At 44.7% G+C, this 14,673-nt stretch overlaps 1 protein-coding gene across 14 annotated transcripts in view; it reads right to left on the reverse strand.

The window, feature by feature from the left end:
• Positions 1 to 14,673, reverse strand: part of CDH3 (cadherin 3) — a 115,746-nt gene that overhangs the window by 10,768 nt on the left and 90,305 nt on the right. For 13 of the 14 annotated variants that reach the window (XM_073796342.1, XM_073796343.1, XM_073796338.1 and 10 more), the window contains 7 exons: positions 6,117 to 6,199; positions 4,776 to 4,901; positions 4,390 to 4,545; positions 4,163 to 4,307; positions 2,741 to 2,907; positions 1,959 to 2,087; positions 855 to 1,040 (listed from right to left, as the gene is read on the reverse strand). In XM_073796342.1, coding sequence (XP_073652443.1) covers positions 855 to 1,040; positions 1,959 to 2,087; positions 2,741 to 2,907; positions 4,163 to 4,307; positions 4,390 to 4,545; positions 4,776 to 4,901; positions 6,117 to 6,199 — 992 coding nt within the window. Of the gene's footprint in view, positions 1 to 854; positions 1,041 to 1,958; positions 2,088 to 2,740; positions 2,908 to 4,162; positions 4,308 to 4,389; positions 4,546 to 4,775; positions 4,902 to 6,116; positions 6,200 to 14,673 lie in introns of those variants that run through there. The other variant, XM_073796349.1, reaches the window with a different exon arrangement.

A 14,673-nucleotide genomic window follows, 5' to 3' on the forward strand; every position in this document is an offset into this window, starting at 1 on the left:
GTGATATGAGTCACTAGAGTGACATATAGTATCTACTACATCTGGACGATGTGCAAGAAACTAACCGCTTCATTATGTTTTCTAGTGTACTTGTGCCCAAAGGTTTACATATGGAAATATTTTATTATCAGTAACTTTTCCTGTAAAATTCTCTTTTATTTTACAGTTAGAGCATTCCATTTTTCTAGAAATTATGTAAGTTAGAGAAGTTATATTATAAATGAAATTCATTTCACAGTGTGAAAGGGGTGTTACAAAGTTTTGGTTGCAAGGAGGGGACAGCCTTTAAAGTATTATATAAAGCCCCACTTCTCAAACTGGGCCATTCGTCATAATAAACCAGGAGGTAAAAGAAATCAAAGAAAGATTGGACCCATCTTCTTGAAGCATCCATTTTATTAAAAGACTTTTTGAGAGGCAAGGGTATGCCTAACTACTAAGTAATTTAAAACATTTTACTATCCAAACACCTAGACACCTAGATGTGAATTATGGATTGAATGCAAAATTAGCAAGAATTCCAATAAAACAGAGACCCTCTGTGTAAGACTGATTGGGAGCAGCCACTGGACACTGGGATCTGGGAGGGGGGGCCCCACTGATCTGCCTCAATTAGATCAGCAACTCTGTTTTATGAATGTTTTATGAACTGGGTCCCTGGGTAAGGTTTAGTTTGAACAAAGGAATTCCCCAACCCAAGAGGAATGGGAGAGTGTTGCAAGCCACTGGCCTGGTACACTCCCTGGTGAGTGGTCCAAGGTATGTCTCCCAAGGCAGGTGGTACCCCCAATCCTGGAGGCTGCAGACCTGACTGTCCCAGGTGTGGCCCTTGTACAAAACCCAAACCGACTCACCTTCTTGGTTGTCAGGATACCCTGGTTGCTCTCAGGGTGGGTGGTGATGGTAAAATGGTCCCCGTTGTCACCTTCCACGATGCGGTAGGTAGCCTGCCATGCCGGTGAGTTGGGGGCATCCAGATCGGTCACTGTCAGCCTCTGCAGCTCGTGGCCCACTGCGTTCTCAGGCACATGGGCCTCATACTGTCAGCGTGGGAAGCACAGCACAGTCAGAGCGGAGAGACTGACCACCTTGAGAGGCTGTTCCACTCTTCACTGGCTGTGAATCCTCCATCCAACTCCAGGGGCGCCCCATGCCGCTCACCCCTTCCTGGACCGCCCAACCCACTTATTGGGGTTTCAAGGCATGCATGGATGCAGAACATCCCAAGAGTCAGCCTCACAGCTGCTGGGACAGAGCACGGCAATCTTGGGCCTGCTTTCCCTACACCCAGGGGCCTGGCGCTCCAGGAATCTCACTGATCTGGGTGCCCAAGGCCTCACCATTGAGTAGTCACCTATATCTAGCTGAGATCAGAAAGGCATAAGGAAGGTGGCAAGAAGGGCTAGGTGTCTGATTGCTCTGGGGCACTGACCAGGAACTTTTTGGAAATTCTGGAACAGGTGGCAAAGATGGGGAAATCAGCTGTTGAGAACAAATTTTTAATCAGGCCTAAACAATGTTTAGCCGTCAGAGTTACCTACAGGTGGAAGGGGGTGGGTGTCACCTCGACTGTCACTGAGTCCTCTGTCACGTGAGGTGTACAAGCATTCACTGGGGGAATGTGGGCAGGTATAGGTGTGAGGCAAATTAGGACTTTCCATATCAACAAAGATTTTCATATTGAGCACTTGTGTACCTGGGATTGTGTTAAGAACTGTACATAGATTATTTCATTTAAAACTCAGAAAAGTGCAGTAGGAGACAATGGAGCATCATCTCCATTTCACAGATTAGGAAATAGGGCACAGAGAGGTTAGGTAGTTCACCTCAGGTCACAAAGCTCACAAGTGCTGGGACTGGGACTTGAAGCAATGTAGGCTGGTTCTGGAGTTTCATCAGAAAGGAGAAACTTAGTCCTTCATCATCTGACGAGGGAAGAAGGAAGGAAGGGGCATTACCTGCTGGGGCTCAAACACAGGAGCATTGTCATTGGCATCGAGGATTTCCACTATGGCCATAGCCGTGGTGCTGGAGCCGTCCCCGTTCATGTCCGTAGCCTGGATGGTCAGTGTGTACTCAGGGACTCTCTGGGGAGAAAAGGAGAGTGGAAATGGAAGGCCACTGCGCGTTGGGCACAGCCTTGGGTGTACGCGGAGGGAAGCGGAATGTTCCTCCCTCTAAGTGTTCTCTTGATTCCTGACCCACTGCTTGCCCACTGCAGAAAGGACCAGAAGCAAAGGGTGGAGGGGGAGGGGAACTGTGGATCCAAACGGTTCTCCTGGGCCTGTCGTGGGATGAAGCCTGGGCATTGCTTCCTGACCCTGGGCGGATGCACAATGGGAGCTTTGAGTGTGGATTTGGGCAAAGGTATTAATTAGGGAACAGGAGGCAACTCTAATATCCATGGAGCTAATTCTGCTTTGTGGCACACACGGGACAAATCTGGGCAATGTGCGTGCTAAGTGAGCCATGCCGAGAGGAAATGAGAAAACCTGCAGAAGGTATTAAACGTCTGTGTTTTACAGCTGCCTCCTCAGCCTTAACGAGATGGTTTGGCAACGTGCCACTGGCCCGAGGGAGCTGCAGGACATCAATGTGGGACACAGCAGCAGCCATTCCCAGCTGACTTGGGTCCCCACTGCTCTGCCCTGGGCTTTGGGGGCAGAGGCTTCCGCTCTGAGCGTCAGACCCCAGCCTGGACTAGCCTGGGCAGGCAGCACCTTCCCGAAGGGCCACTTACCTCCCGGTCCAGGCCACTGGAGACGACGCTGATGGTGCCTGTGCTCCGGTGGACCGTGAACATGAGGTCCTTTGGCTCTTGACTGTGGATGGAATAAGCAACCACCCCATTGTAGGTGTTGATGGCATCGTCCTCATCCGTGGCTGTCACCTGCATCACAGAAGTGCCTGGAGGGGAGAAGCGCTGATGAGTGTGCAACCTTCCCTTCCAGCTCCGATTCCAGCCTTGCCCACTTCTGGAACTCCGAGAGGCTCCACCCTGCTCGCTGGCTTGGCCCCATGTTCCACTCGTGGCAGAGACTGCTAATTGGTGCCCATTTCCCATTCTCCCCTTCCTTCTTAGAAACATAATCCTCATAATCATTCTAGGCTGAGCACAAGCCCACCGGGAACCAAAACTATTTCGCTTCTTGCAGCTAGCTGTGGCCACGAGACTGAAATCTGACGGATGGGATATACAGCTTTGGGGGAAGCGTTTTTCTGAGTTAAGGGGCTTATTCTTCCCACCCCTTCCCTCCTTCCGGATATAATGGCCAGAGCTCCAGCAGCAACCATGAGGTAATCTTGGGAATAAAGCCAAAACAGCAGAGCAACGAGATGGAAGGAGCCTAGTTCCCCCACACGTTAAAGCACCATTCCAGCCTGGCTTGACCACCTCTAGGCTTCCTCAATACAAAGGGGGAAAAGGTTCCATATTGTTGAAGGTACCGTTTTTCTTCCGGAAATGTCTATTACTGGCAACCTAACCAACTCACATTTCTCTGTAATTCTCCACAACTCAGAGACAAAGGGAGAGGAGGAGCCCTCCTCACCAGCACTGTCTTTGAGGTCATTAATGTCACCTGTTTCTCTAGTCTTTTGCCAGCCCCTCTCATCCTCTTCCCCAGCCTGACAATTCATCTTCTGCTTTCTCTCACCCTTTGCCACCCTCCTTGCAGCTGCCATTTCCCCAAAGAACCTCATGTCAGGTGCTTCATATCACACAGCAGTAGGCATGTGTTATTTCTAATCTTCACAGCTCTTTACGGTTGATATTATCCCCATTTTCAGGAGTGAAGATTGAGGCTCAGAGGTCAAGACCTTGCCCAGGGTCACAGCAGATGACAGACAAAATCCAGATTCAAATGTAGGTCTCTGCAGCTCCAAACCTGCAGCTGGCTGATCATCTGAAGCTTCTGGGAAATTTTCAAATACACAGATTCTGGGGCTCTACTCCAGCATCATTCTTATTCAGGGGTCTTGGGATGGAGTGGGGGAATCTGGATTTTTAAGAAGATCCCAGGTAATCTGAGGCACAGCCCAGGAAATCAGGTATGAAGGGTTCTTCCAGCCTTTAAGAGTCTGGGCTGATTCCAGAAGTGGACCCAAGGCCAGGTCTGGGGCCAGCAGACCTCTATAGCTGTGCCCTCCCCAGTCCTCTTACCGGGTAGTACCCCTTCCAAGACGCTCCCTCTGAAGACATCCTGGGTGAACTTGGGCTTGTGGTCATTCTGGTCTGTTACAATGATGGAGATGTTCATGGGCTCTTCCACGGAGGCACCATTCTCCGACACAGCGTGGCCAAAGAGCTGTAGGTACACAGGCCTGGGGTCAGCCTGGCACTACCCTTCCTGGGGCCCTGCTTCTCGTTGGACGCTAAAGGTTACTTACCTCATACTCGGCAATTTTCTCCCGGTCCAGTGGTTTATTCAACAGCAACCAGCCCGTTTCCTTCTCTATGGTGAAGACACCCTCAGGGGGGCTGTCTGCCCCAGGCCCCGTGATGCTGTAGAAAATCTTGGTACCTCTGTCTTTATTAGATTTGAGCTGGAAGCAAAAGAAAATGGCAGCTGACAAAGTGACAAATATCTCATGAGTGTAGCAAAGAACCCTCTGTGGGCAGGGGTGGAGAGGCACTGCCTGATTAGAAATTGCTCCCATCAGAGAGTTTCCCTCTGCGGTCCCCAGGGCTCAGCAGCAAGAAACCTCATATTCAGGCCTTTGAATGAGAGTCCCTGAAGACACCAATGACTCCCAGGGAGAAGGCACAGTCATACCTGATGCAGCTTCTGGGGGAAGGGACCCTTGCCATTCTCAGGGACAAATATTGGCGGGACCACCCAATCTCTCTTGCGTCTTCGCAAGATACGTTTGGATGGGGAGATCTTCAATGCTTTCCTTTCCTGCAAGGAGAGAAGACCCCTTAACCCAGGTGTGCAAACAACTGGAACATACCCAACATCCTCTCATCTACAGGGGCTCATGGCAAGGACAGAGGCCCAGATGGGTTTATTGTAAAAGAAAACTTGGAAATAATCTAAGTGTTCACTTATAGAGAAGTCCCAATTAAATACACTATAATACATCCATCTAGTGGAAATTGTATACAGCTTTAAAAATGAGGGATGTCTCTCTGTGCTGGCATGGAAAGATCTTTGATATATATCCATACTTAAGTGAAAAAGAACAAGATATAGAACAGCTTAATGTAGTTTAGTATTCTATTTAACAAACACTTACATAGGGCTTAATATGTGCCAGGCACTGTTCCATCTTTTGTGTAAAAGGGTGGGAAAATAAGGCATATATTCACATCTGCTTATATACAGACAAAGTGTGGGGGATACTAGAAGCTTATAACGGTGGTTATCTGTGAGAAGGGGATAGGCAGTGTACTGATGTATTTTTCAGTGCAAAAAGAAGGTGCAGACATGTGAATAGTATGTTAGTTTTGCATAAAAGAGGACCGAAAAGTTTATTTTATACCTATATATAATATATATAAATATATTTAATATAAATATAGAACAAATACATAAATTAGAAGGAAAGAAACTGGTAACAGGTCTTCTCTTGGAGTGGTAGAGAGGGCATTAGACATAGGGGGAGAAAAAAGGGGAGGTTATTCATTCTAAAACTTTTTAATATTTAAAATTTTGAACCATGTGGATACATTAGCTGCTCAAAAAATTAAATTAGACAAAACAAAGAAATGTGGCCAAGAGCCTCAGGTCCATCTTCCCAAAGGTTCATGAGATTGGCAGTCCTGTGTTGGGATCACTTTCACTTGCGGTTTACCGGCATGATATGGGAAAGAAGGAAAGGGAGATGGGACAGGGAATTCAAGGGAGGAAGGGCACTGGGCCATTACTCACAAAGCAGCTCTGGGCCCCCCTTGCCTGACTCTGGTGCCCCCTACTGGGCAGCTGCAAGCACTACCCTGCTTAGATCGGTACCCACGCGCACAGCTATGGGCAACTGAGGTCTAACCCTGCGTCCTCTGCAGGGGTAACATGGCTCACAACAGCCACGGCAACCTCGGCCTCCTGGCCAGCAGCAAGCTGGGCATGCACGGAGAATGTCTTTCTTCTCTCCTGAAGGTGGACATGGTGTTTTACCTGGACTGTTTTGTTGTTCAGAACAGTGAAGTCATCATCAGTCAGCAGGGCCGACTCTTGCCCAGGGCAGTCCGTGAAAACCACTGTGGGGAAGGAAGGAAAAGAGTATTAGGAAGGAGGGGCTTCTGGAAGATACCCCATGGGAGCCAAGACCTGACAACAGCCCCCTGACTGGATCAAGGACTATTGCAAGCCACTGCAGAAGGAGACTTGGCTTACTTCCTCTGACCAGCAATGTGATTCCATATGAGTTTCAGATGGGCTTCTGAGTTTGGTCTCAAGAGGGAAGACCACTTCCTGGTTTGTGGGCCGAAGAACCAAAATCATAGATATTCAGCGACATTAGCCCCATGGAGTCTCACGAGACACAGAGTTGACCCAAGGTCACAGCTGGAGGCAAAAGATTTTAAGCATTTCCGAAGGCTATGAGTCTACATATGCGCTGTATGCATCCTGCTACACCGTCACCCACACAGATCATTCTGGATAACCTCGGGTTGTTTCAGTCTGTCATGCTCCTTCTGAATCCTCCCTGCTTGGCCGCCCTTTAAACAAGCACTCTGAGTTAATAACTACCATTCGTTAATCCGGAGACTGGGCCCATTTCATCTTTACAACTATGCTGCCAAGTTAGGCATGAGCTCCTTTACAAAGATGAGAAAACTGAGGTTCAGAAGCCAGGTCAGCCTGACTCCAAGGCATACGCTGGAGAGTATTCACAACCAGTGTTCTTACCCACCCTTCCTTGTGGCCAAAGCATGGAGTCAGGAAACCTGCCAGGGGCTACAACTGGGCCCATCGGCAACATGCCCTGACCCAGGCGTTCCCATAACGCTGGCCCAGACACCAGCACTCATCAGTCTACTAGGCTGCAGCACAACAAGGACCAGAGGGACAGTGCTGTGCCATGGGAAGGTCAGCGTGAGCTCTGCCAACTGTCCTTTCCTGAAAAATTGTCCTTTAGTTTCAAATGATGACGACAATTGTTTTAAATAATCCTTCCCTAAAATAAGAAAGGATAACAGATGAGGGTTTTTAAACTACAAAAGTAATGTGACAGAAGGAAGAAGAACTACAATCCTGCAGCCTGTGGAACAAAAACCACATTCACAGAAAGACAGACAAGATGAAAAGGCAGAGGGCTATGTACCAGATGAAGGAACAAGATAAAACCCCAGAAAAACAACTAAATGAAGCGGAGATAGGCAACCTTCCAGAAAAAGAACTCAGAATAATGATAGTGAAGATGATCCAGGACCTCGGAAAAAGAATGGAGGCAAAGATCAAGAAGATGCAAGAAATGTTTAACAAAGACCTAGAATTAAATAACAAACAAACAGAGATGAACAATATAATAACTGAAATGAAAACTACACTAGAAGGAATCAATAGCAGAATAACTGAGGCAGAAGACGGATAAGTGACCTGGAAGATAGAATGGTGGAATTCACTGCTATGGAACAGAATAAAGAAAAAAGAATGAAAAGAAATGAAGACAGCCTAAGAGACCTCTGGGACAACATTAAATACAACAACATTCACGTTATAGGGGTCCCAGAAGGAGAAGAGAGAGAGAAAGGACCAGAGAAAATATTTGAAGAGATTATAGTCGAAAATTTCCCTAACATGATAAAGGAAATAGTCACCCAAGTCCAGGAAGTGCAGAGAGTCCCATACAGGATAAACCCAAGGAGAAACACGCTGAGACGCATAGTAATCAAATTGGCAAAAATTAAAGACAAAGAAAAATTATTGAAAGCAGCAAGGGAAAAATGACAAATAACATACAAGGGAACTCCCATAAGGTTAACAGCTGATTTCTCAGCAGAAACTCTACAAGCCAGAAGGGAGTCACATGATATACTTAGTGATGAAAGGGAAGAAACTACAACCAAGATTACTCTTACCCGGCAAGGATCTCATTCAAATTCGATGGAGAAATCAAAAGCTTTACAGACAAGCAAAAGCTAAGAGAATTCAGCACCACCAAACCAGCTCTACAACAAACGCTAAAGGAACTTCTCTAAGTGGGAAACACAAGAGAAGAAAAGGACCTACAAAAACAAACCCAAAACAATTAAGAAAATGGTCATAGGAACATACATATCGATAATTACCTTAAACGTGAATGGATTTAATGCTCCAGTCAAAATACATGGGCTTGCTGAATGGATACAAAAACAAGACCCATCTATATGCTGTCTACAAGAGACCCACTTCAGACCTAGGGACACATTCAGACTGAAAGTGAGGGGATGGAAAAAGATATTCCATGCAAATGGAAATCAAAAGAAAGCCGGAGTAGCAATACTCATATCAGATAAAATAGACTTTAAAATAAAGAATGTTACAAGAGACAAGGAAGGACACCACATAATGATCAAGGGATTAATCCAAGAAGATATAACAATTACAAATATATATGCACCCAACATAGGAGCACCTCAATACACAAGGCAACTGCTAAAAGCTATAAAAGAGGAAATCGGGGCTTCCCTGGTGGCACAGTGGTTGAGAGTCCGCCTGCCGATGCAGGGGACACGGGTTTGTGCCCCGGTCCGGGAAGACCCCACATGCTGCGGAGCGGCTGGGCCTGTGAGCCATGGCCGCTGAGCCTGCGCGTCCAGAGCCTGTGGTCTGCAATGCAAGAGGCCACAACAGCGAGAGGCCCGCATACAGCAAAAAAAAAAAAAAAAAAAAAAGAGGAAATCGACAGTAACACTTTAACACCTCACTTACACCAATGGACAGATCATCCAACATGAAAATAAATAAGGAAACAGAAGCTTTAAATGACACAATAGACCAGATAGATTTCATTGACATTTATAGGACATTCCATCCCAAAACAGCAGATTACACTTTCTTCTCAAGTGCACATGGAACATTCTCCAGGATAGATCACATCTTGGTCACAAATCAAACCTCAGTAAATATAAGAAAATTGAAATCATATCAAGCATCTTTTCTGACCACAACGCTATGAGATTAGAAATGAATTACAGGGAAAAAAACGTAAAAAACACAAACACATGGAGGCTAAACAGTACGTTACTAAATAACCAAGAGATCACTGAAGAAATCAAAGAGGAAATCAAAAAATACCTAGAGACAAATGACAATGAAAACATGACGATCCAAAACCTATGGGATGCAGCAAAAGCAGTTCTAAGAGGGAAGTTTATAGCTATACAAGCCTACCTCAAGAAACAAGAAAAATCTCAAATAAACAATCTAACCTTACACCTAAAGGAACCAGAGAAAGAAGAACAAACAAAACCCAAAGTTAGCAGGAGGAAAGAAATCATAAAGATCAGAGCAGAAATAAATGAAATAGAAACAAAGAAAACAATAGCAAAGATCAATAAAAGTAAAAGCTGGTTCTTTGAGAAGATAAACAAACAAACAAAAAGTAATGTGAACATGATGAAGTATTCAAACAGTATATAAGAGTATAACATTAATAAAAAAAGAGTATAACATTAAAAAGTAGAATTCCAAACAATATCCAGACTATACAGTGAACTCCTAAAACTCAACAACAACAAAAAACAAACAACCCAATTAAAAATAAGTAAATAAAAAGGCAAAGGAGTTGAAAAGATATTTCTTCAAATAAGGTATACAAAAGGCCAATAAGCATATGAAAAAATGCTCAATATCATTAGTCATTAGGGAAATACAACTCAAAATAACAATGAGATACCACTTCATACCTACTAGGGTGGCAAAAAAAAAAAAGTAAATAACGAGTGTTGGCAAGATGTAAAGACATGGGAACCCTCCTGCACTGGGAATGTGAAATGGTGCAGCCACTGTGAAAAACAGTTTGGTGGCTCCTCAGAAGGTAAACATAAAATTACCACATGATCCAGCAATTCTACTTTTAGGCGTATACCTAAAAGAACTGAAGTAGGATCTCAAACAGATACTTGTACACATATTTTCATAGTATCACTATTCACAATAGCCAAAAGATGGAAACAACACAAGTGTCCATCAAGAGATGACTAGATTGGGGCTTCCCTGGTGGCGCAGTGGTTGAGAGTCCGCCTGCCGATGCAGGGGACACGGGTTCGTGCCCCGGTCCGGGAAGATCCCACATGCCGCGGAGCGGTTGGGCCCGTGAGCCATGGCCGCTGAGCCTGCGCATCCGGAGCCTGTGCTCCACACGGGAGAGGTCACAACAGTGAGAGGCCCGCGCACCGCAAAAAAAAAAAAGAGATGACTAGATAAACACAATGTGGTCTATACATACAATGGAATATTATTCAGTCTTTAAAAGGAATATTATTCAGTCTTTAAAAGGAATAAAGTTCTGACACATGCTGCAACATGGAAGAATCTTGAAAACATTATGCTAAGTAAAATAAGCTAGTCACAAAAGGGCAAATACTGCATGATTCCACTTACATGAGGTACCTAGAATACTCAAATTAATAGACATAGAAAGTAGAATAGAAGTTACCAGGGGCTGGAGAGAGAGGGGAATGGGTAGTTATTGTTTAATGGGTACAGAGTTTCTGTTTGGGATGATGAAAAAGTTCTAGAGACAGACTATGGTGATGGTTGCACAACAATTTGAACGTACTTAACGTCACCGAATTGTTTAAAATGGTCAAATTTCATGTTATGCATATTTTACCTCAATAAAAAAAAAAGTAGAAGTCTGATGTGGGAGTGTAAAATGGGATAGTCATTTTGGAAAACTGTCGAGCAGTATTTGCTGAAGCTAAATATACACCTTCCCCAAGACCCAGCAATTTTACTTTGAGGTATAGACCCAACAAAGGTACATTCACTAAAAGACAAGTATTATAATAGCCACAGCAGCACTGTCTATAATAGCTAAAGACTGGAAATAGCCCAAATGTCCATCAAGGTAGAATGAATAAAAATATGGTGGAATATTCATATAATTAAATGAGTCAACCACAAGGACATACAACAACATGAATGAATCTTACAAACATGGCTGAGTGACAGAAGCCAGATACAAGAGAGGACACATGTATGATTCCATTAACATGAAGTTCAAAAGCAGGTAAAACTAACTTGGGTGAAAGAACTTAGGACACTGGCCATCTTTTGGGGAGAGGCTTAGTGCATGGAGGGGAGGAAGATGGAGGGCTTAAAAGCATACAGAGCTGCCTTCAGCTCCCCAGAGCCCCAGAGCTCATACACAGAGGCAGGTTCCTTCATGGGAAGGCTGGAGTGTGTCCCTGAGAAAGAGAAGATTGCTTAGATACCGGCCCTGCCTCCTTGACGACATCCCCACTGAGGAGTCATGGGCTGTGACAACATGCTCGGCCGGTGGGAGGAGGGGAAAGAGGGATCTCAGCCTGAGTCAGTTCCAAAGGGTCCCAGGGGCAGGGAGATTCCCAGAGTGACCTTGCCCTGTACCTCCAGCACACAGCTTTGTACTCTCATCTTCTGAGGAATCTTGCTTTGCCTTTGGGCTAAGAAAGACCAGGAATGATATGTGGCAGAGTTTAAATCATCTTAATACAGGGCAAAAGTTAAATAATCTATGGGGCATGCACTCCATGGATTTTTTATCCAGCTATGCAAAATGTAAGCAGAAAGTAGAACTGCATATATAGTATATGTAACTATGCACGGGAAAAAATTTTAAAAAGACTGGAAGGAAATGAAGCTTCCCTATGACTGGGGTTACCAGCTACTTATTGTCTTTATTTTTCTGTAGGTCCAAGTTTTCTCTTAACATGAATTGTGTTCCCCCCTCAAATTCATGTGTTCAAGTCCTAATACCTCAGAATGTGATTATATTTGGAAAAAGGACCTTTAAAGAGGTGATTAAATTAAAATGAGGTTATTAGGGTGGGCCCTAATCCAGTATGATGAGTGTCCTTATAAGAGGAGGAAATTTGGACACAGACAATTACAGAGAGAAGACTATTTACAGACACATGGAGAAGACAGCCATCTACAAGCTAAGGAGAAAGGCCTCAACAGAAACCAGCCCTGCTGACACCTTGATCTTGGACTTCTAGCCTCCTGAGTTGTGAGAAAATAAATTTCTGTGTTTAAGCCCCCAGTCTGTGTTCCTTTGTTACAGCAGCCCTAGCAAATGAATACAGCAAGCATCAATCTCAAGAGTCGAGAATCCCTCCCATTATGAATTACTATTATTAACAGCTAACATTTGTGGTTTTTTTTTAAATCTGTATGAATTTTTAAAATAAATTTATTTATTTATGGCTGTATTGGGTCTTCGTTGCTGTGTGAGGATTTTCTCTAGTTGTGGCGAGCGTGGACTACTCTTCATTGTGGTGCGTGGGCTTCTCATTGCGGTGGCTTCTCTTGCTGCGGAGCACGGACTCTAGGCGTGCGGGCTTCAGTAGTTGCAGCATGTGGGCTTCAGTAGTTGTGGCATGCAGGCTCAGTAGTTGTGGCTCGCGGGCTCTAGAGTGCAGGCTCAGTAGTTGTGGTACACGGGCTTAGTTGCTCCGCAGCATGTGGGATCTTCCTGGACCAGGGCTTGAACCTGTGTCCCCTGCCTTGGCAGGCAGATTCTTAACCACTGCGCTACCAGGGAAGCCCTAACATTTGTATACTTTCTCATTTAATCTTCACCAAGCACCCTATAAAGTAGATTTTAACACCCATTTTCTAAATTGGGAAAATGAGGGGCTAAATGCATTCATTGAAGTTACATAGCTAGGAAATGGAATGGCCAGAAGTGGTACCTAGACCTGTCTAGATTGAGTTGTTTATATAATATGGTTATATTATCTTTCTGACACACCTGAGAGTTTGTTTTCTTATTTCCTCCCTAACCCCCATTACCTGTGGTCCTTCTCCATCTATTGAAATAGCAAAGATTGATTTTTAGATGCCCAGTGAGGCAGTGTGATACTTGGAGAAAAGTACTAGATTCGGGGATAATAAGAGTAACTCTCTTACAGGTAGTTGTGAGGATTAAATGAGAATAAGTGTAAAGAACTCACAAATAGGATGCATTATGGCCAGGTCTGCTGTTAATACTATTAATAGTGATGGAGACCCCATTCTTGTGCAGGCACTGACTTTAACTTGATGGGTGATCCTGGGAAACACACTTGAATTCTGTAGGCCCCAGAATCAATTGTTTGCTGAAGTTTCTGTTTTGTTTTCTTTTGCTTTTTGGCCATGCCGCATGGTTTGAGGGATCTTAGTTTCCCGACCAGGGATCGAACCCGTGCCCTTGGTAGTGAAAGTGCAGAGTCCTACCACTGGACCTCCAGGGAATTCCCATGTTTGCTGAGGCTTCGAGCCTAAGGCCTGTCTTCCCTTGGTTTGAAGGGAGAGAAGCATGTTATAAAAAGATGTATTCAAGAATAGTAGGGGCTTCCCTGGTGGTGCAGTGGAATCCGCCTGCCAATGCAAGGGACATGGGTTCGAGCCCTGGTCTGGGAAGATCCCACATGCTGTGGAGCAACTAAGCCTGTGCGCCACAACTACTGAGCCTGTGCTCTAGAACCCACGAGCCACAACTACTGAAGTCCACATGCCACAGCTACTGAAGCCCGTGTGCCACAACCACTCAGTCTGCGCTCTAGAGCCCATGTGCCACAACTACTGAGCCCGTGTGCCACAGCTACTGAAGGCTGCACACCTAGAGCCCGTGCTCCACAACAAGAGAAGCCACAGCAACGAGAAGCCCGCACACTGCAACGAAGAGTAGCCCCTGCTCGCCACAACTAAAGAAAGCCTGCACCCAGCAACGAAGACCCAATGCAGCCAAAAATAAATAGATTAGTTAAAAATAATAATAATGGGACCAAAGACACTTTCTCCTTGATGTAAAAAGAAGAAAAGCTTAAAAGGGAACACCTAAACTCACTAGGTGATTCAGCATTGCTTAAAGCTGTGTTAAGGACACATGCAAAGGTCCCTCAAAACTCTGTTAGTTGGAACCATCAGCATGTTGATGCAGAACTTGAATTAACTTATTAGGAATTTAGGTTTTCTCATTTGGAAGATGAAAATTAGACTTCACAGAGTCATCCTGAATATCAAATAAGATAAAACCACAAAATCACAAATTTGTAAACCCCAGAACTTTATACAGGCTCATAACACATGAGGAAATGGGGGTTCAGAGGTGAGATGGCTTGCCCAACATCATACAGCTAGTGAGTGGAATCAGAATTAGAACTCGGGGTGGTCATATTCTAAAGTCAGGTTCTTCAACACAGCATCCATCAAGAACTAGTAGAGTGTTTCCTAAGTGCCCAATATTCTTCTAAATACTAGGGATGCATCAGGGAACAAAATGTGTATCTTCAAGTACCCTTACGTTCTTATAGGATACTGCCTCCTGTCCCAAATCACCTTTCCACAGCTATCTACCAAAGTAATCAATAATGCATGGATTGTAACAGCAAAAGTCCAGACAACCTAAATGTCCATCAGTGACAGATTAACTTTGTATAATGCTAACATCCATACAAGAACACTATGCAGCCATGAAAAGCTGTAAAAGATAAGGAAGCCCCTATGTATTGACATGGAAAGATCTCTAAGACATGTTGTTAATTAAAAAAAAAAAGAT

The sequence above is a fragment of the Tursiops truncatus genome, chromosome 19 (assembly GCF_011762595.2).
Source record: "Tursiops truncatus isolate mTurTru1 chromosome 19, mTurTru1.mat.Y, whole genome shotgun sequence".
NCBI lineage: Eukaryota > Metazoa > Chordata > Mammalia > Artiodactyla > Delphinidae > Tursiops > Tursiops truncatus.